A 21618-nucleotide genomic window follows, 5' to 3' on the forward strand; every position below is an offset into this window, starting at 1 on the left:
ACTGACGATGAATGATGGTGTTAGAAACGCAAGGTTGAGAGGAAGATTAGGGGAGTGGAGTGTGTAGGTGGTGAAGACAAGTGCTCCCATCGTGAACAGAGCGGGTCCACTTGTTCAGTCCAGAGCTCTGCACATTCAAAACCAAGCAGGTACATATTTAATTTTGTCCTCGCAATCATATTACCACTATTCTTGCAGGGTAACGGAGGAGGGGCTTCGTGGAAGAAAGTAGAATTAAAAATTAAAAAAAGAGGCGCTATATGACTAACGTCTCTAAAACCCCACTGTCAGCACATCTGTCACACAGTCCAACTAAGAAATGATTGTGCCACAGTGGGGAACCTTTATTTTTTTATTTAACTGACGTTATTATAATTTCCATTATTTATGTAGCCCTCTATTCATGACAACTGGAGGGCAGATGTGTGGGGTTAGAGGAAATGCAGACATCCTGAGCGCCGGGCTCACACTGGGCCATATCTCTGCTGGAATATTACACTGTCAGATCTCCATCAGTGGAATAAATTATAGCAGAGTATCATTTTCTCGTTAATCAGACCACTTTCTACTGACACGCGGCTAAACAGGCGTCTCCATTCTTTAACTTTGTGAAACACAAGCGGTGTGAAGCCGCTGAATGAAGGGACCGTGAGGGTTTCTCCGCTCCTTTGCCACTCCATCACATCCAAGGCCGAGCTGAAAGGCATGTTAGAAAATGAGCAGTGAAACCTTTTTTTCCACTCATTTTCCGGAGCCATTGACTGGGTTTCATAATCGCCATTGTGTGCAGTCGGTAAAGGCGACCTTCATTTTCAAACAGAATTAACCGATAATCCGTCAGGGGTTGTGCGCTCCGAGGGTGGAGGAGGACGTCTCTGTGATAATGATTGTTCAATTGGAAGTGGGTGATCCCAGGTTGTGTTACCTGACCTCCGTCGACTCCCGGTGCTCCCGGTCATGTGAGCAGATTAGCTTGCACTGTTTTACAACCCAGACTGGATGCACATTTTGAATTATTTTTATGACCGATAACAGACGCTCGTTAGCGATTATTAACTGTTAACCGCTAAGATTAAAACACTTGCGGGGGCGATCCTTTTTTTTCTTTCTTTCTTTCTTTTTTCTTTTTTTTTAGTAGCGCCATTGTTACAGATGATGCACATCTATGTCTGTGTGGGCTACATTTATTATCTGACCTTCCCTCATGGGGACTGCGCTGCATAACTGACACATACTGTTAAGTCCTCCTGTGTAACTTTTTGCTGTGAAATAAGGAGCTAATGTGTGAAAGGAGCTAATAAAAACAAAGAAGTTAACCGATAGTATTAATCAGTCAAAGTTCCTTTTATTGGTTAACAGGGCATTTCGAGTCGTAGATTCTTGAACAAAAATTAATATAAACGTCCACACGCTGCAGTTGGGAGTACGAATGGTATGAAATGAACTGATGATAGGTGACCTGATATCCGAGGTAAACATTGATTACGACTGGAAATGCCCTTTAAACGGTTAATCATGTGCATCCCTAACCCAGACTAAAACGTTACAGTGAGTTTGCTTTTGCTGTAGTTTGATTGGTTGATTGGTTGATTGGTGCAGGACTGTTCTTACTCCAACAACCAGAACATTTCTAACCTTCAGTGTGACAGGTGTTTTTACAATGTGCTCAGCCTTTTGTATCCGACTGTGCTGATCTTTTTTTTCCTCTGACCTTGTGGAGGATGCTATGCTAACGCTGTATTGTAAAGCTATTAAAGGGAGCACTATATATTTGTATCTAGTGTGGCCCTGGAAAAAAAAATCAAGAGAAAGTTAGAATCAAAGCAGCAGAGCGTGAGAGATCCTGACTCTTGAGCCAAGCCGGGTGCTAAAAATTCCCATAACGTCGTTCAACAGAATATTTTATTAGCCTATTTTTCTGCCTTTTTGAATTCCAGGTTTTCTGTCAAATATTTGCCTAACTGGAGATAAACCTGACAATATGGTGAGGGTTATTTTCTCAGACTTTGTACCAATCCCTCTGGAGCCATGGGGGACACTACGCAGCTGCTTAAAGTGCTGTTCCTGAGAAATAAACAGACCTTCGCTTTGCTTTTATTGTCCTCGTTGTATATAGGTGTACAACAACATTTCGCTTTTATCTCTATTACTCTGAGTGATATCACAGTGTCCTGGGTAGACCATTAACTTCAAGCTGTCCACGTTAATTTCCCCAATGCTCTATTAACGTCCTGGTAAAATATTTAAGCCCGGGTTGACTTTGAAGTATAAGCAGAACTAGCCAGAAGTGCTATCTCCAGAATTTTTTTTTTTCCCCCTCTCCATATCCGATTTGGCGGCGGTCGCTCGTCGCCTTATCCTACTATTTTGTATTTATCAGTTTTAGTCTGCTGAACACAAACCTCATTATGGCTCCTCAAACACAGTGACAAGAGTTGTTGCAGCCGGCCCTTTTTAGTACAGTCCCGGCCGCGCATTAGCTGGTGGAGTGCTACCCTCCAGCAGCTCTTATTTTCCATAATAAAACACAGCTCAGCACATCCTCCGTGCTGCATGCATAAAGAGGAGCAACCCATGTGTCAACCTGGGTTAGTCACAACAGGAGCACTGACAGGGAAGGAACGTCTGCACAGATTCCACTAATCCCACATCATTCAATAAGAAATGAGGGAGAAGAAGTTTACGCCTCATTGTTGTATCCGGTGATCTCCGCCGACCGGTCTGCAGCCGACAGACACGCACAGTCTCCTGCGTTTTTTTTTTTCTTTCTTTCTTTCTTTACAGCACACAGCACCTTTTTATGTCCCACTTATCAACCATCCTGCCACGGTAAACATGATGAGCTACTGTTAACCTACTTCTGTGCTGCCAGGCGATGGCGAACCCCAGCAGGAAGACTTTCCTCTGGTCTTGAACGCTCGCAGGCAGAAACACCGGAGACGCCACCGCAACATGTCAATCAACCCCCTACCCATCCATCCATCCATCCATCCATCCATCCATCCATCCAACACATCATCCACCCTCCACCTTCCACCCCAACACCAACACCACCACTCACACAGAAAGTCTTAAGACGCTTGGCATAATTCCAGTGAGCTAGGGTACACACTCACAGATCATAGACACACACACACCTGCCAGTCTTCATCTCATCACACGACTAGTCTCACTTGCGTGGCAGGGCTTTGTTGCGGGGTTGGGGGGTGGAAGTGGGGGGGGAGTTGACAGCGAAGGTCGCTTCATAAACCCGGCACGCGTCCATCAGTCTCCTCCACTGCCTCGGGATGAAGGGAAGTGATGATCCAGGGATTTTTTCGCTCTCCCTGCTCCGTCGTGCTGCCTGCTCGCCCTATCACCTTGACAATGTTGCACTGTGTCACAGGAGGGTCGGGGACGGGGATGGTGGCGGTGGCGGCGGCGGTGGCAGCCGGTATTTGGGAAGGCGGGAAACACTCTGTGAGAACTTTTGTGGGATTTAGTCGCCTCCAAACAAATCCACTGACTGCCAGGGCTTTAACTAAAGAGAGAGAAAGAGAGTCATGATAGGCTGTGGTCAAGGATGCGGTGTGGGATGCTGAGGAAATGAAAGCACATATTCTTTTTTCAGTGGTGGCCTCTGTTAAGTGTAAGAGCTTCTGAGAGACTACTGTGTGTGTGTGTGTGTGTGTGTGTGTGTGTGTGTGTGTGTGTGTGTGTGTGTGTGTGTGTGTGTGTGTGTGTGTGTGTGTGTGTGTGTGTGTGTGTGTGTGTGTGTGTGTGTGTGTGTGTGTGTGTGTGTGTGTGTGTGTGAGAGAGAGAGTACGAGTGTGTGTCTGTGTGTAATGTGCAAGCAGGCAGGACGTGGAAAGTGGAACATCCCCGTCCTGCCTCGACAGCAATGCAGCATAGCTCAGGGACTGCACATCACTATGTAAATGCAAATTGCAGTGTCATGCTGATCAATCCTGTAGGCTGCTGCTGAGACAGGGTAATGTCGGGACCAGTCAGCAGCAGCATCGCGGCCCTGTCTGTCCGTCTGTCTGTCTGTCCCCGCCGTCCGTACGGTGCCGTATGAGCCCACGTCTTGTGCTTTGTAATATATGTCAAGCGGTCTGGCCGTCCCAGCCCCGTGATGATGCGTTTAATTCGCTTCTGTTCGACCAACAAGCACATGAAAGTATTTGCAAAGGAGAACTAACCCCTGCGTGTTTCTTTGTTTCAACAGGATGCGACTGTAATAAAAAGAATCCCGTGGGACTGGAAGGAAACGGCAGGACGGTGTTGGACAGACTGGTGGACCCGGAGCTGGGCGGAGGGGAGAAGACGCCAATCAGGACTCCAGCAGACGTTTTAGCGCGCCAGCCATGCTTTAGCACCCACAGGAGAGGCTAAAGCCGATCTCTGGAGAAACACCCGCTGCCTTTTTTCTTCTTTACACACTCCTGATCTACAACAGAGCACACGTCGCCCTCATCATCCGTCGTTCACCGTCTTACCATCCCTGCGAAGATGCCGATGCCAAGTTCGGCACTGTGGCACTTGTGGTGACGAGGCACAGAGCGTGTGCGCGCACATCCGGCAGGCAGTGCCGGCGGGTCGGCGGGTGGACAGGCACACCGAGAGGCATTTACGTGTGGGGGGGCGTGGTGGAACCATGCGGCCCTGGGCGGGTTCGTGGCGTTGGATTACCCTGGTGCTGCTGGCCTGGGGCACGCTCCTCTTCTACATCGGCGGTCACTTGGTGAGGGACAGCGAGCACCCGGAGCGGTCCAGCCGGGAGCTCTCCAAGATCCTGGCCAAGCTGGAGCGGCTCAAGCAGCAGAATGAAGACCTGCGGCGCATGGCCGAATCGCTCAGGTAACGGCTGAGCTTCTAAACTCTGTAAAACCATCAGACATGGAAAAAAAACACTTCTTTTAAAAACCTTCTAGATGTTGTTGCAGGAGGCTTTTGATACACACATGAAAGTGTTTTTGATGTGTTTTTTTCAAGTTTTAGTGAGTTTTTAGGGAATGTCAGTATTTCTTCACACCCTCTATGAACAGGCTTCATTTGCCCCACAATATAGTGACTAATAACAACACAACAGTCAACATTCTAGTTACAAAACTATATTTTGTCACAGTCCACAGACGACAGCTTATGTACAAGTGTGTGTACATGCTAAGCTGGTAACCCTTTAATTTACAGGCCATTAATTACGTGATAATGTCAAGAAATAGCCAAGAAATAACGGTCAATTTCATAGTAATGTCATGGTTTTTTTATAACAGCAAAAGATTAGACATGCTTTTCAATTCATGCTTTGAATTCTTTGGGAAAGGCCAGAATTTTTCTCCACCAAGTCCTTTTCAACTGACTGTTATTTCTGGGCCATTTCTACACAATCAATTGTCATTGCTTGACATCACCATGAAATTGACTGTTATTTCTAGGCTATTTCTAGACATTATGCCGCAATTAATTGTTATTTATTGGCTATTTCTTGACATTATCACATAATTAGCGGCCTGTAAATGAATGGGTTACTGCTAAGCTTATTAGGTAAACTGGCACTAAAAAGGTACCCTAGACAAAGGGTACCTAAACACTAGACATAGATACATTTTTTGTGTTCCCCCTTTACTTGTAAATGTATTGAAAAAGTATCCAAATAACATGCATACTAGTTTTTTTGCTTTCACATAAGAAATCTTACCTCGCTTTGTGAAAACTGAGACAACTTGGAGACTACAAACTACAAATCCACTTAGTAGGAATATGATGATCTGGAGGACAAACTGTGGAGTTGCTCATGGTGCTTAGATAATTTTTTTGCCAAATCCGGCGACAAGATAAAGGAAAAAAGAATATTGTTTTCAGTTTGGATCTGTAAACACAGGTTCATCTCTTTGCATTTGATTTTTTTTTTTTCGTCATTACTGCATGAAACACAGTCGAGCAAACAAATGTTAATTCTCCTCTTTCGCTTGCCTGGTCAGTATACTTTTTGTTTTTGAAGAACTTAGAATGCTGTGGTGCAACGCATCATTACCTTAAGTATCAGCAAAGTCCAGAGAGAGAATAACTTTGAACAAAATGGCCAAGTGCAGCAGAGAGATGATTGTTTCTTTAGCTTCTGTGAAAATATAATCAGCACATGATTAGACCAGTGTGAGGTACATTTCAAAGGAAAGCTGAGCTCAGTAGCGTTGGAGACGGACGGATAGATGGATGGATCGACTGTCGAGTACTTCACCACATTTTATTGTTATTTTGGCAGACAATAGCACAAATGCATGAGCCCATTAAGCACGCAGCGTCTTTCACACGTCGGAGCTCTGTGTAACAGAGAGACAGATGGTCGTGCTCTTATCTCCGCACGCCGACCGTGTTTCTCTTTACACATAAGCGCCGGGTCTGTACACGGGTGCGTGCGCAGGGGAATGCGGCGCCGTGTCCTGGTGCGCGCCATATTAACCGGGAACTGGAGCTTCAGATGTTGCCATGGCTGCTCCTCCTGTGATATCCCGATTCACTTTGATGCGGGGCCCTCGTCGGCACGCACGCAAACATAAAAATGCACACGCGCGCGCGTTGCTTCAGACAGCTGGTCCCTGATTAAACCCCTTGCGTTTGTAATTATTCAAAATTGGCTCAAAAACAAAGGTGGAATTCATGGCATAAAAAAACAAGCGCGGCTTTCAGTCGACCAGTGTCCAGATGGGTCCCCGACACACTGCGCGCTTGTTGCTTGTTATTGAGTTGGGTTGTTGATCTGGGACCGAGGCCTCCACAGTTGTTTACTGGGGCGGCGCTACTGTGTCTTCTCCAGTCCCTCTAAGCTTCAGCTAAGTATCCGCCACAGCGAGCCAAAAGGCGGGCGACTGGCTCGCCGGGGTTAAGCTCTATGAGCTATCGACACAGACAGGAGCCGGCCCGTCCTCCGCTCAGTCCTCTGCCTTTGTGCATGTGTGTGTGTGTGTGTGTGTTGGTCAGATACAAGCCCAGGAGAGAACTCCACCACCACTACCACCACCACCACCGCCGCTTCATCCTGTAGCATCTCATCCTCACACTGGAGCCCTAATAGACGCAAAAAGGCTGTTAGTGAGCTGCCCATCATTCCTGCTCCCAGCCCCTCCCTCCTCCTGCCGCTCATCCCACTCCCTCCTCAGCTTCCTCCTCCTCTGCCTCACTCCCAAACTGCTGACAGAGGCATGGCGCCCGGCCAGGCTCCAGCCTGCAGGTTGTCACTGACTGACCGACTATGTAACAACTCACTAGCTCGCTGATCGACCAGCTCAACGCACGCCTGACTCTATTCACTAAAGTACGAGTTGTGCAGATTTGGGGGCTGAGAGCATGATTCTGAATGTTTTACAGGAAGCAGAAAGAGCTTTTTTTTTATTTTTTGCAAAAACCCAACTGACATAAGATAATAAAGGTTTTATCTAAAGCACCTAACCTTCGCATTAGTGCTTTCATTTTTTATGAGAGGCCTTACAGAGATTTAAACCCATAAAACCGACACTATTAGACTTCTGTATGGACTTGTTGCTCGGGAACTGCAGCATCGACGCTGATTTATGATTCAGAGTAAGATTTAACTTGGTTAGTGTCATCGCTCCGCAGCAGCGCATGATGGATGTGTGCGGCATCGCCCTGCATTCATTAGATACCTGAAGACACCTTGTTTACAATGTCTCATTCGCTTTACAACAGACAGCGATTGTCATGCTGCTGCCGTTTGTGAAGGATATTGATTTTCTTGATCACAAATTGCAAATTTTCTGTAGCATCGCCGAGAAGATGAAGATATTTAGTCATTCAACCTGCTCAATAGATTCTTCACACACTGCTGATCATGTTTTGCCTGTTTTTTCGCCGAACACGCCGCTATTCGTCCGATTGGAATTGCCATGTGAAATTAATTCACCCATCAATCAATGACTCGGACTCAAATTAGTTATCACCTGGTCGGCCTACAGATGCGCTCCAGCGGTTCGGTCCACCAGGGCCAATCCGTGAGGGTTTTTTTTTTGAGTGACAGGCGGCGGCGGCGTGCCAGCCCACCGGTTTCACCCAGCAGCTTTAATGAGAGGTGAGCGCGGGGTCGAGCTGCCCACAACCAGCCCGTCTGTCTGGCTCCGCCCCCTCTCTGCAGCTGTCAGTCACCTCAGGCGAGGGAGCCACGGCTGCCGCGGAGACAATGACACGCGCCAGCCTGATGGTGTGACATTGCAGGGAGCGAGGGGCGAGAGTGACAGCTGGGCTGAGCGATGAGGACCTGATCGATCTCCTCCTCTTCCCCCCTCGCCCCCCCCAGCCATGCCAACAGAGGGATGGAAAGAAGAGAGAGGAGAGGAGAGGAGGGAGGAGTGTAATGGATGGCATGAGGACTGCAGAAAGTAAAGAGCAGCAAGGAGGAAATGGAAAGTGAGATGAGGAGGAATGGGGGTACTGGCTGGAGTCAATGCACTAATCTATTTTATATGTTATTTCACACCAGTTCACTTCCAACATGATGGGAATGTTTGGCCTTGTGCGCTACCATTAAAAAAAAAAAACCTAGGTGGTATAAAAGCCAGAGCAGCAAACTGTTCATGGATCAGTGAGATAGTGAAATCAGCAGACTCAACTGACCCAGAGCCGCCCCTGCAAGAGAACACCGACCTGATGCAAAGGAGCATTTTCATGTGGAGAACCATGTGACCCAGATCACAGGACAGATAGAGTAGAGGCCAGGGTAATAGACTTTTAACGGTGCAGCCCCACTGACTGTCAGTTACTCTCCTTCGTGTTATGTGTGTTTTACACTTTGCATCCAGCTACGTGTGCTCGTGAAATCCCGTCCACACATGCTGCGTTTGCATATGTCTTCCTCATTTGGGTCCCCATCATTCAAATGTAAATGCAAAATGTTTGAAGCCGACGTGCAATGTGGATACAACAAGGCCACTGTCCGCTGGTGTGCAAGGTAAAACAGTGAGTGGACTCATTTATCCTGTAAATGGTGTTAGCCCTCCACCCCCCCCCCCCCCCCCTCCTCCCCATCCCAACCAAACAGATGCTGCCACCGCTTCCAAGACCTGAACTCCCATCGACCTGGCCGGCGCCCAGGCCCCGGCGAGGGAAGGTTCTGCTGCCGCACGCACACTGAGCCCCATTGTGGGAGCTGTCTTGTGTTCAGGACATCTCTGTCAAGCACAGGGGCTCAGAGCGGAGCCGGCTCTCTCTCGTCTTGCCGAGACGTGGAAAGCACGCGATGGCAAAGAATGCAGCATTCACAATCGGTTTAACTTGGAATTACAGTGTCAGACATGTAACAGCGGATACAGTCAGAGGACGGAGATGACGAGATCAATCGATTTGATGTAGATAGAGATATCTACACAAACACAACAGATGCACTCCCACAATAAATACAGGCACCACCTTGTTCCTGGGACTATTTCCTCCTCAAACTTGAAATCTGCTTGCAGCTCTGACCGGTGGTGAATGATTTCCATGGTCATTCCAGATTTTTCCACTGGTTAATATTGTTTGCTTGGCTTTTCCCACCGCCGCATTCCTGTGGTTTGTTTATTAGCGTGACTTATTGGAGTCAAGTGGTTTGGTGTAGCACGCGGTGGGTTCCCAGGAAAGGCTGGAGTTAGTATGTATGCCAGTCAAGTGTTTTTGATGCATCACAGACTGCAAACACACACACACACATGTACGACGTACGCATGCAGAGCACGGGAACAGTAAATCAAAGTTGGGTCTCAATATAAAGGCAAATTGCGTTAATGTAGTCTCCTTTCATCTACACCTCCCAGAACAGAACACTTTACATCTGCATCCATATGTATGGTTTCCCTCGGCTCGGCGCAGGTTTTCCTTTTGAAGTCGACCAGAGTTATATTCAATCTCACCGTGGAAATATGTATGCGCCGCAGTGCCACCCAGGCCCCCACCGTTCAATCTGCTCCGCCCGGCTCTGATCACCCCGTGAACTCCATGGTTACCGGGTGCAGTGGGGGGGGAGGGGGGGCGGGAGCCAAGCGGAGCGACAGCTGGGGCAGCATTTCAGAGGAAACTGGGTTGCATGCTGAACCTCACCTGCTTTCCAGCTCAGTGCTTTGGCGCCGGTGGGGCTCATCACCTCTCGCTTTTCATAGCTTGTCTTTCCCTCCGCAGTATCTCTCCCCCCCCCCCCCCCCCCCCCCCAACCCCAACCGCCTCACCCGCCCCGCCCCGCCTCCCCCGGAGTCAGGAGTTTCTCTCATCTGTTACCTCTCCTGTATCGTTTGATTAAGACGCTGTTGAATCCAGCTGCCTTGTCTAGTCTCCGCTTCAGGTCCTCTAGAGATACCGTCAGGGATCAATTGTGTATTTATTTGTATGGTGTTTTTCCTCCTTCCTGTGCTTCCGTATGTGTGTATGTGTGTATGTTTGTGTGTGTGTGTCTGTGTGTTTTGATACCGCTGAGTGTTTGGATTTATTTTATATCTGCATATCTCGGTCGGGGATGCTGGTGTTTTTCCTGCACCAGCACTGTGTCTCAGCAGTTTACGTGTCTCTTTGGAGCATGTTAGCTAACCTCTGTACCACGTCTCCTCTCATTAGCCTGTGCCGCTCTGGCCTATTTCTTCTTCTTCTTCTTCTCCCTCGTTCAAGGAGATATGGTGTCGCTTTTATAAAACAGTTTTAGCAGCACTTAAGCCCCCTGGGAAATGATGTCACTGAGGAAATAGTCCTACTTCCTGTACAATGGTGTAACAAGCAGGTTAGGGTGTGGCTTCTGGGAGATCTTGTCGAATATTGTTTGAGCAGACTCACAGGCTGTGAGAATAGAAAGTGGAGTTGATACGAGGAAAGGAAATGCACCTGGGTCTCATTTCAAAAGATCTGTGTCAGGCAGCTGAAATGGGAACGCCGCATTTCAGAAAGAAAAGAAGTGTGAATTTAAGACGCGCTTCTAAACATCCATATGGAAAGGTTGATCCTTGTCCATCACACGGTTACATAATGTAGCAGTTAGAATATCCTCCTTTTTTTTCTTCCTCGGTTTATTTCCATAGCTTTGAAGCACAATGCTCAGTTAGTGCTCAGTGAAGTGAGGGGCCGGGGCTTTCTCAGGGGCCGGGGCTTGAACAGTGAAAAGAGGGGGAGGGGGAGGAGGAGGGGGTGGGAGCTGTGTAGCAAGAAGAGCTGTTGCAACTTTAAAAGTCTCATCTTTATGCCTGCCAGCGACTGATGTTCCTCACTCAGGGAGCAAATTGAGTTTGCATGCCTTGATGACTCATTAACATGGCCTTTGCAGCACTCCACCAATGCCCCAGTGCATTCAGACATATTCCATTTTTAATAGTTTTATGTAGAGGAACTGATATGGTTTAATGTCAGTGGCAGTGCTGCTGCTGCTGCTGCTTCTTCTTTTTCTTTTTTTTTTGTCTTTCTCCTTGGCTGGTTTGAACTCTGTGTTCCGGTCATGTCAGATTGCTCATTTGTATCTTCATTACACGCACGCGGTAGTTATTCATAGTCCGTAGTTCGACACAGGGGTGTGGAAACGCTTATTTATATCTTTCAGCGGTAATTGACAAAAAAATAAAACACTCAATTTTAACAGATTACTTTATATTAGCAGATTAAATGGACTGAAAAGCAGCCGAAACATCATTTCAGCTATAATGCACAATTAAGCTTCTCAGCTGTAAATTCACAAAGCCAAAGAGAGTACAATGCGTCTGAGCACACATCTGTCACGCATGTTCACATTTAATCGAGAAAATGCTGCAGAAACCCCCGAAGATGAGTTTGTACTGTAGTGCAGCTCATTGACGAGCAGCTCATCAGCCGTCTTGTGATCTATATGTTTTGTCTCATCGCTTGCTCTTCACACCTCTAACACCACTAATGCTAGAGATCACTCTGAATAATAATCAGAGGGGATTTCCGGTGTAGCAACAGATAAATGGTCAAAGTACAGCGACAAATTATAGTTAATGTATTTGCTGCACTTGAATAGTTCAATGCAATGTGCTTTTCTTTTTCTTCTTCTCTGCTTTTGTGCTTTTTTTCCAGTCAAAGTCACAATATAATCGCATCTCAGTGACATGCAGTGGTCTCTCTCTCTGTAAAAGGATGCAGAGCTCAGGGTGCATGGTACAGTAGATAGGGTGGACTTTAGAGACATGGAAAATGATGCAGTATTTTGATCTGGAGCTCAAAATAAATAAACCAGGACAGGGCTCTGGGAGGCTGCACTGTGGTGTCTCAGCAAATGAAATAGAATTTTCAGTGGTGAGCACTAAAAGATGCCAGGTCTTAATGTGCTCTGCTTTCTCTGCAACTTCCAAGTCTAGAAACCACGTCCAAGTGAGAGTCACGTGACACGCGACTTTCAGGAGCTATACTGTATACTGTAGTGTAGACTGTGGCTACAACTGTTGCTGCAGTCAAATTCAAAATACTGCAGCAAGTCTCCCCCCACCCCCCCAGACTCCAGATAGGTTTCCAGATAGCCACACCCTCACCTCTGCCCTGCTCCAGCTTTTATGGTACCCCGAGTCTCACTCACACAGTCTCTTATTGAGCCTCCAGAACCGCGACGAAGTAGAAATACAACGAAATGAAGCGGATAAAGCTGTAAACATGCACTGGGAAAACGGATTACTGTGCAAAAAGCTAGGTGTGAGTCCAGGAGAAAATTAGCCGCCCCGGCATCTGTCCTCAAATTCTCCTCCACTTTCAGCCGTCTCCATCTTTCAGACGCAGCTCGCAGCTGGTTTTGTTTCTGCTTTTGTCAGTTTTTGAGAGATTGAGACTTTGTGGCACAACAGGCCAAAACACAAAAATGTTTAAATACGATTAGTTTGATCAGTATTTCAATGTTTCACATGTTTCTTTAGTCACTGGTGTCTTATTGGGTGGTTTTATGAGTACTGGGCTGGCCATACATTTCTTACATATAGCTCCTTTAAGATGCTCACTGGACTCGTCAGTTGATGTTTTAGATAATGAACAACCTCCTTGTTAACAGCTATTACAGTAAAGAGGAACTATGCAGGATTGTTTATTGCTTAACTATGTTAATTAAACAGCTTTGGAGTAATTGTGATGGTTTAATAAATTACATTTACTTGTTTTAAGGGAGAATGGAGGCGCTCTGCCTTCCACATAGAGTCTCTTGGCTGAAAAACAACTTTGCAAGATCATTGCCTGCCGCCCTGGTGTCCCAGCTCTCGTCTCTGTCTCTCGTCTCAAACGCGCCCTGTAAACTGTAATGTCTTGTTAATGACAGATTAACCTATACGCAAATATACACGTTGTACCATCGTATATGATATAAAACGTTATGTACCGCTCTATTGATTGAGTTCTTGCCGGCGTCATTGAAAACAAATGCACATGCCCAGGAGGAGGGTTAGCAAAACAGCGGAAAAGTGACCAGACTTACGTAGTTCCCCTTTAAAACAAGGTCATTCTGATGAACAGTGAAGCAGAGTTGGGGCCTCGTGTCGTGTTTCTCCACAGACTGATTTCAGTCGATGGTGCAAGAGGAATTTCACAGCACTTGCACAGTAACAGTCGCCATGTTTTTCTTTTATTTATGTTCCAGCCAAGCAAGTGGTGTGCATCCAGGTAGTCTGAGTTATAAAGTCTGTTTTGAACGGTGTCTTTCTCAAGCTTGTTCATCCATAGCTTTGCTACATCAACAAGAAAAAAGCCTGAATCATGGGGTTGCTGTAGTTTGAGATTTGTCCCTGTGTCTAGTTTGGACTGGAAAGATGGTGTGTAAAAACAAGTTTTGTTTACAGGGGATCCAGTTGGTGCCGGACCAGCTGGTTGCAGCGATTCTAATGAATGTTTGCTGGCCTTAAGCAGTTTAGCCTGTCAGACGTGCAAACAGCTGGTCACATGTTTAAAAAAAAAGATACGTTTTCTGTTGTTATTCAGGCAAAATAGTCATTTTAAAGATGTCAACTTGGGTTTGGAAAGTTATAATGGACTTGATTTGATGTTAATTTTACTTAATTGAATAATTGTTGATAATGAACATACTGTAATTATTTCTTGTGGCACCACACCAAATGATTCTTTTACTGGGACATGGTTTTACAGTTTTAAGCAGAATACTTATGGGAAGAAGGACTATTTTCGCGCTCTCTTGCTTCTACCAGTGTAGACACGCTCCCATGCTCACCCATCTCAACCTCTTCTTGTGTCTCTTTCTCCCTCAGGATACCAGAGGGTCAGGCAGAAGCAGGGTCCCTGGCTGCAGGGAGGCTTCGCTCCCTGGAGGACCAGCTAACCAGAGCCAAACAGAAGATCCACAGCTTCCAGAAGCTCACTGGAGACGGTAAGAAAAAAAGAAATACACAGGTTGTGGGGGAAGGAGTAGGCACCGAGGTTGGACATATGAAAGGACTGATTTTGAAGGTGCGGGGGTTGAATATATTTGGTCAGAAACAGCTCTCGTGGGCCTTCGCCTGCAGGTGGAGTCCTGAGTGTCGCCCAACGTTAAAGGGATAGTTCACCCAAAATTCAAATTTCACTCATTATCTACTCATGTTGACTGAGGGCTGGGAGAATTTTCAGAGTCCTCCGTGCCTTCTCGGAGTTACGGGGGGGGTCCGCGCAGCAGTATTTGTCCATATAATGGTTGTGAATGGAGCTCACTTTTCTTCGTTCAAAAAGACACACCAAAAAACATCCAAATACCTCCATACTGTCCCTCTTATATTGAAGCCCCGACATGAGAAATTGTTCCGAAAAAAATTAAATATGTCTATATTTTAAGCTTGTTTGTAGCGGAAGCTCCCAGTGTCTCGGTTCACTGCTCTTCCTGTGTCAGATTTGCACTGACCGGCAGAACAATTTCTCATGTCGGGGCTTCAATACAAGAGGGACAGTATGGAGGTATTTGGATGTTTTTTAGTTCACAACCATTATATGGACAAATACTGCTGCGCAGACCCCCCCGTAACTCCGAGAAGGCACGGAGGACTCTGAAACTTCTCCCAGCCCTTAGTCGACATGAGGGTGAGTAGATAATGAGTGAAATTTGAATTTTGGGTGAACTATCCCTTTAAACCAGCCACGATGATGACGGAGGCGCGCCGTCGGATGGGCAGGGTCACGTGGGCGTTTGCCACTCTTAAGCGGTGGTCAGAGGGGCAGGGGAAGCTGTTGGGTGAGAGGCGGAGGAACGTGTGAATGAAGTGGAAGCAGAGTGAAAGCCTCCAATGGCAGAGAAGGAGGGAAAGAGCCAGAGAGAGGAGAGAGGAGAGAAAAGAGGCAGACAGAGAGAAAATAAAAAAGGACATGTGAGCGTGGAGGGCAGCACAGGGTCAGCCTTTCCATCTTGCCGCAGGGGAAGAAAAAGCTAAAAATACCCTCCAGCTTTTTTTTTTTTTTTTTTTACACAAAGGGAGGGAGTGAGGAAAGAAGAGAGTGCAAGATAGGAAAGTAAAAAAAAAAAAAAAAAAAAGCAATTTTCCCTCTTCACCACCACCTCCTTCTCCTCCTGCTCCAGGCTGTCCTTCCTTTCCCTCTGTTTTTTTTGTGTGTGTGTGTGTGTGTTGTTGTTTCTCTCCACAGAAACCAGAGCAGGCAGCTGTGCTCTCCAAGTGGGTTACTCCACATTGTTTGGTGCAGGTTGGGTGTAGAGTTCCTTCCTGTTGTTAGTGAGTGTGTGAGAGAGCGCACATGAGAGAGCCATGAGACACAAAAAAACAGTGATCAAGTGCTCCTTAACGAGGTCAAAGCAACACCCAGGGACAAAGTACGGAGCATGGAAATCCTCGTTTTTATGGCGACACCGAAACCTTGCTTTGTGCCATCAGCCTACTTCTTCTCACATCGTCTAATCCTCGAACGGTCCCAGTGTCCTTTCCTTTCCCACCTGGTTCTTCCAGATTAGGTGACATCATCGTGATCGTACTTGCTGTGTATCTTTTAGGGCGGTCCAAGTTAACGTGTTCACTCTGGAAACAATAACGCGTTACAAACATTAAGGCATGAGTAATCACATTACGTGGCTGAGGTGAAACCTGTCTGCGTATCTGTGTCACCACCCGTCCATTTAAAAACAGGGAACACTCTGTAATTGAAGGTTAAATAAATACCGCATCCCATTCTGAATCAACGGGGTTCGTCCCGTATTTTCCGTCTTTAATGCAGCATCATCCCATCTGCATCCTGTAAAGACCTGTCCGACTGCCGTGATTGGATAAAAACTCACTGTTTGATCACAGATGGGAGTGGGAAAACAGACTGTCTGACTAGTTGTAAACTATGTTTGCGAGTGTTTCCCGTGGCGGACGGTGGTTTCCATTCACAACAAAGCCTGTGATGGTGATTTGTTAATGAAGGTTAGGGTGTGCAGTGGGATACATGGGCACTTATTTAATACACTAATCAAAAAGAAGTGCTGTTGTGAAAAAACAAACAACCATGATGTGTTATTATTTTTCACCATATCTGTTTAATTGCATTCTTAGATTCTAATGGATTAAATGTAGGAACATAAATTACATTCTTCAATATTATATAAGAAAGATTAAAAGAAAATACAAGTAATATTAGTATATTTAGTATTTTAATCGCAATTAATCACAAAGTAGTATTGCAATTAATCAAGTTAATTTTTTTTAATGGTTTGACAGCCCTATTATCTTTACATTATGTTGCTTGCAGGCCCCGGGCCCACTCAGGAGGAGCTGCGGAGAAGGGTGGAAAACGGCGTTAAGGAGTTCTGGTACTTTGTTCGCAGCGAGGTGAAGAAATTGGCCACCGTTGAGCCCAGCGAGAGGCAGAAGTACGCCGACACACTCCTGCAGGACCTGGGACACCAGGAGAGGTGGGCAAATGTTTAAAGAAGTAAAAAAAAAAGTTGAAAATGTTAAGTTCCAACAAGTATTTGTAGAAAAACCAGTGTCACCTCACAGCAGGAAGTTAAAACAGAGCCTGGCCTGTGGGGCCTTTTCTGTGTGGTGGTGCCTGCTTAGTTGTCTGTGAAGCTTTTCCTCCCACAGTCAAGCACATTAGGTCATTTTGTAACTGATTTCCCCCTGAGGCATGAAAGTTAATACAAGTGTGTCTGTCTGTCACTGTGTTTGTCTTCCTTACACTTAAAGTCAGGTCTGTGCACAGTAGAAGTAGGTCAATTATTGATGATATTTACCATCAGCAAAATAAAACATCCCAGAAAATAATAAATGGAATAATTTGATATTAGTGTGAAAGTGATGTGGACAAAACAACTGAGATATATGGTGACTAATTAACACAATGATGTTTGATGTAAAACACTGAAACAGTGAAGTGTAAAGCACCTGGTTTCACAGTCATAGTATATAACTGAGCCATTTAACAGATGTTTCCCCTCTTTATGCTAAGATAAGCTAAGCTAACTACTGATATACCATCATGGATCTATTATAAGACCATAGGGTTAAGCTAACTTAAAAAGATAATTACCCTAAGATAATACAATACATCCATCTATACCATGCATATATATTAGCTTAATTTACTATCCTAATAACTGATCCAATTATATTTGTTTTCACTAAAAAGTACAATATTTAAATACAGCTTAACTGACATTGAACATAATCATTAGTTATGCAGTGGATCTTTTATTTTTAGTCTTTACTACTTGTTAATGCATTCAGTGTTGATTCACAGGCGGCTGTTTACTGGCACTGCCCACTGCTGATGTCAAACGTTAGGACTCAAGCTGTTTCTGGGTCGAGGACTTGAAAGCAGCACTTTGTAGTGTTTGCTGAGAAGCAAAAGGTCAAAGGTCACAGACACACACTCTGTGTCATCCGGCCGGTGCCAGGTTTCCACATGGCTGAATGAAGAAAGTCCTGTTGTCACTTAGCCAAGTGGGTTTTTGTAATCCTGGTGAAGTGGCTTTCATGGCCCATTGTCTTAGTCGTTGTTGCCTAAGCAGCTTTCCAAAGACTGATTCCTCACCCGGCGCACACAGACATGCATGAATACACACTGACACACACACGCAGTCTCCGACTTCTACATGCATTCACTTTCATGCCGAGTCCCACAGATTTCTTTGTATGTGCTGCAGGCAGAGGCTGGGAGAGCCAGAGCAGATAGGGGCAGAGGTGGAAAGAGCAATGAAATGTTTGACTCCAGTAAATGCACAACTCCCTCATTAAGATTCTGCTCAAGAGGAAGGTGAGTTCCTTGTCTCCGCAAAAATGTTCCCAAGTAAAATATAAATGGAGCACGTCTGCATCATGAAGAGCTTTCAGATAAGTTTTATTGACAGGGAAACGGGAAACAGTCTGAAAGTTTATTGAGATATGCCGAGAAGCAAAGTTCAAAGTTCAAGTGTGTAGGAAATCTGCAACTCTGCACCCACACACCTATGTATCGAAACACATCAGTGCGTCAATAATGAAACAAGTGTAGAAAAATTACACTTTCCATGCCAAGACAGGTGGTTAAGTTTCAAAATTAAAAGCTTCAAAAAAAGAAAAGAAAGAAAGATTTGAACTTCTACAAAACCATAACTAACAACTGGGAAAGAAGATGTAAGGCTTTGTCAGCTACATTAATCCACCTGTTCTGATCTGCTCCAAGAAACAAGAACAGAACATAAATATAGGCAAAGGGTGTTGTTTTGTGGGTATTGTAAGATGTATTACACAGCACTGCAGATTAATGTGTGTGTGTGATCTGAGCTTTGAGAAAATAAAATCCAACCTACAACTGAAAATAGAATAATAAACCTAACAGAGAAATAATAAAAAGGGTTCAGAAGAGGAGCCATAGTGAAAAATAATCACTGTTAATCTACAGTACATGATCAGGCAACAGAATGTATCCAGAGGTACTGTAGTAGTAGTAGTAGTAGTAGTAGTAGTAGTATGGGTGGTGCAAGGGAAGCTGGGTAAACAGTGCTCATGTTATGTCATAATAGTCATAGAACAGTTCACTACAGGGCTCTGAGCCAATCAAATAATGCCTCTTGTTGCCTGGCGATATTCATGCTGTAATGTAAACCTGAACCTCCTTTGTGCTCCGCTGCCAAGACCAGCGGCTGCAGCCCTGACGTCTGCTGCCCGAGACAATGAGAAGCACCGGGGAAGCCCACAGGACCACACACATACTTTATATACACACACAAACACACACACACACACACACATAGCAGCACATCCCAGATACATATGCAGGACGTCACGGCCGCGTGGTGTTCCCCTGTCTCGCTGCCAAATCCCTCAGCGCTTGTCTGTTGATCCCTTCTTGTTAAGTCTTGCGGCCGGCCAGGTTTGCTTTTACTTCCCACAGACGGTCGGTGATGACTCCCTCGTGTCCCCGCCGGAGGAGAGTTTGACATCCATCACACACTCACTGTGGTTCCAGCTTCAAAATGGGTCAATGAGTAATGATACTGTCTTAGTCGTAGAGAAAGGCGCTATTCACCACGCTGCACTGTTGAAATGGGACGTGGTGCATTTGTCTGCTCCGTGTGTGTGCGTGTATCTTTGCACGCACTACTGAATATATGCAAAAGAACTCCAAGTCACACAGGATGTGACTGATTTGGGTCAAAGAAGTGAGTAATAAATTAAGCTTGCATAAGTGTGTGTGTGTGTATGCGAGTGTGTGTGATGTGTTTGCATCTGCCCTTCACTGCATATATCAGAGCTCTTGGGCATGTTTGTAAGTGGAATGGTCACAAAATTTGGCAGTGTGTGACATGTACACAGATTCGCTGTCACAGGCTTGCAGATGGCAGACTTAATCCAAAAAAAAAAAAAAAGGGATAAACAACCAGAGAGACGTTGTTGTCATCAGTCAGCGTGACAGAAACGACACTTTTTCCATAAATATCCTTCGAGCATGTTGAGCCTCGGTAATGTTTAACACGCCACTGCACTGTTAGCATATGCTGCTTATCAAAAAGCTTTTGTAGGCTTTGGAGTTGGCCTCGAAGACACTCTACCTGCTGGAGTACGCAGATCGCACTTTATAGGTTTACCGCAGCAGGAACGGTAATGTTTGTGCAGGAAGTCAGAGAGGCTGAAGTTCATTCAGTCTGTGTTTCAACAGAAGACGAGGCTTCATGTCTGGACAGAAATAGGGTCACAGACACGAGCTGCAGATCCGTAATGCCAGATGTATAAAATATGCAAGATCACTTAGTCAAGATCATGTCACAACATAGTTCGTCGGTATATCCGAGCATGGGTTGGCTATGATGGGAAAACCTTCTGTCACAGTAGAAACTGCTGGTCTGTTTTTTTTTTGCAAAATCCAGGTGGTTCAATAACTACAGAAAACAGGTTTTATCACATTCATGCGAAAATCCTGTTAATTCAGGATTGTTGACAGATTTTCTGAGGTGTTGATGTTTCTGGTACAACCACAGATTAAAGGTCTAAATGGTGATCTAAAAAAAAGACCCTGGGAAAACCCATCCGAACCTAACTTGCATACAGAGATTTTCAAAATAAGAGACCTGCAGGAAAATGATGGACCACCATGCACGCCTTTTGATTCACATTTTCCATCTTAATTTCCCTCTAACGCTGCACCACATGTCCATAGTTCACTCACAAGTACCTGGGACCCGTTGCAATAAATGTCATAAAAAAGAGTTGTGTTGGTTTTCAGTTACCCAGGAACCAAGTGTATCTATGGAAACCTGCTTAAACAGTACGAAAACATCTCAGGCGGTTGACAAATTTCTGTTCTCGCACAGTATAAATATTTATGTTCAAGAATTTTATTTCACTTCATTTAATCCAAACGCACGGTTTTGAAAATGCCTGTGTTCATTTCTAGAATGTCATTGTGTGTGTGAGTGTAAAGTGTGTGTATGTCAGGCTAAAGGTCTTGTGACTAGTTTTGTGTTTTTTTGCACACACACACACACTCAATTCTTAACTACCATGGTCAATGCAGTAAACACAGGCACTGGTGAAGGAGTCTCTGTGGCCTTGGTTTCTCACCGAGTCGCCCTTTGATTTGCATGATGATCATTAACTTGCATCCGTCTGAATGGCTGCTATGGGAACAAAGTGCTTTACTTTACAAGGCGAGGCTATTCATCATTTTTTTGAGAATGTACACGCATTACTTTACAGCTGTTTGAATAAGAACCTAGTGTCTATAAATGGCCGTGTGGGCGACGTGGCGCTTTTCACATTGCAACGAGGGGGAAAGTACTGGTGAGCGGCCGCTCGTTGTCTGCAGTTATTAATGGCCACATCTGGAGAAGACGCTGTTCTGTTTAGTTCTTACACAAACATGACAAGACACATATGATCAACAGAGTGCATCACTCAGTGTCTTAAGATCAGGTGGTTTATTTGCATGTGAACATATGTGAGCATAAATAATTCAAGATTTTTGTGTGTGTGCATGTGTTTGTGTGTGTGCGTGCAGGTCCATCATGACAGACTTGTACTACCTCAGCCAGGCGGACGGAGTGGGCGAGTGGAGAGTGAAGGAGGCTAAAGACCTGTCAGACCTGGTCCAGAACAGAATCACCTACCTACAGGTAGCTACAGACGCACCTGCTGCTCCGCCAACTGGCGCTGTATTATCTCTGACTCACGCACATATATACATAACCACAGATACATTGTCAGCACCCATGCAAATGTTTTCCCTCACATAAAC

General features: G+C 45.4%; 1 protein-coding gene across 1 annotated transcript in view; it reads left to right on the forward strand.

Moving 5' to 3' along the window:
- Nucleotides 1-21618, forward strand: part of fut8b (fucosyltransferase 8b (alpha (1,6) fucosyltransferase)) — a 96422-nt gene that overhangs the window by 48385 nt on the left and 26419 nt on the right. Inside the window, exons 2-5 of the mRNA XM_084000937.1 lie at nt 4208-4839; nt 14193-14311; nt 16651-16813; nt 21382-21496. Of these exons, the coding sequence (XP_083857063.1) occupies nt 4637-4839; nt 14193-14311; nt 16651-16813; nt 21382-21496 (600 nt within the window). The 5' untranslated portion in view covers nt 4208-4636. The remainder of the gene's footprint in view (nt 1-4207; nt 4840-14192; nt 14312-16650; nt 16814-21381; nt 21497-21618) is intronic.

This window comes from Trachurus trachurus (assembly GCF_905171665.1).
Source record: "Trachurus trachurus genome assembly, chromosome: 24".
In the NCBI taxonomy this organism is placed as follows: Eukaryota; Metazoa; Chordata; class Actinopteri; order Carangiformes; family Carangidae; genus Trachurus; species Trachurus trachurus.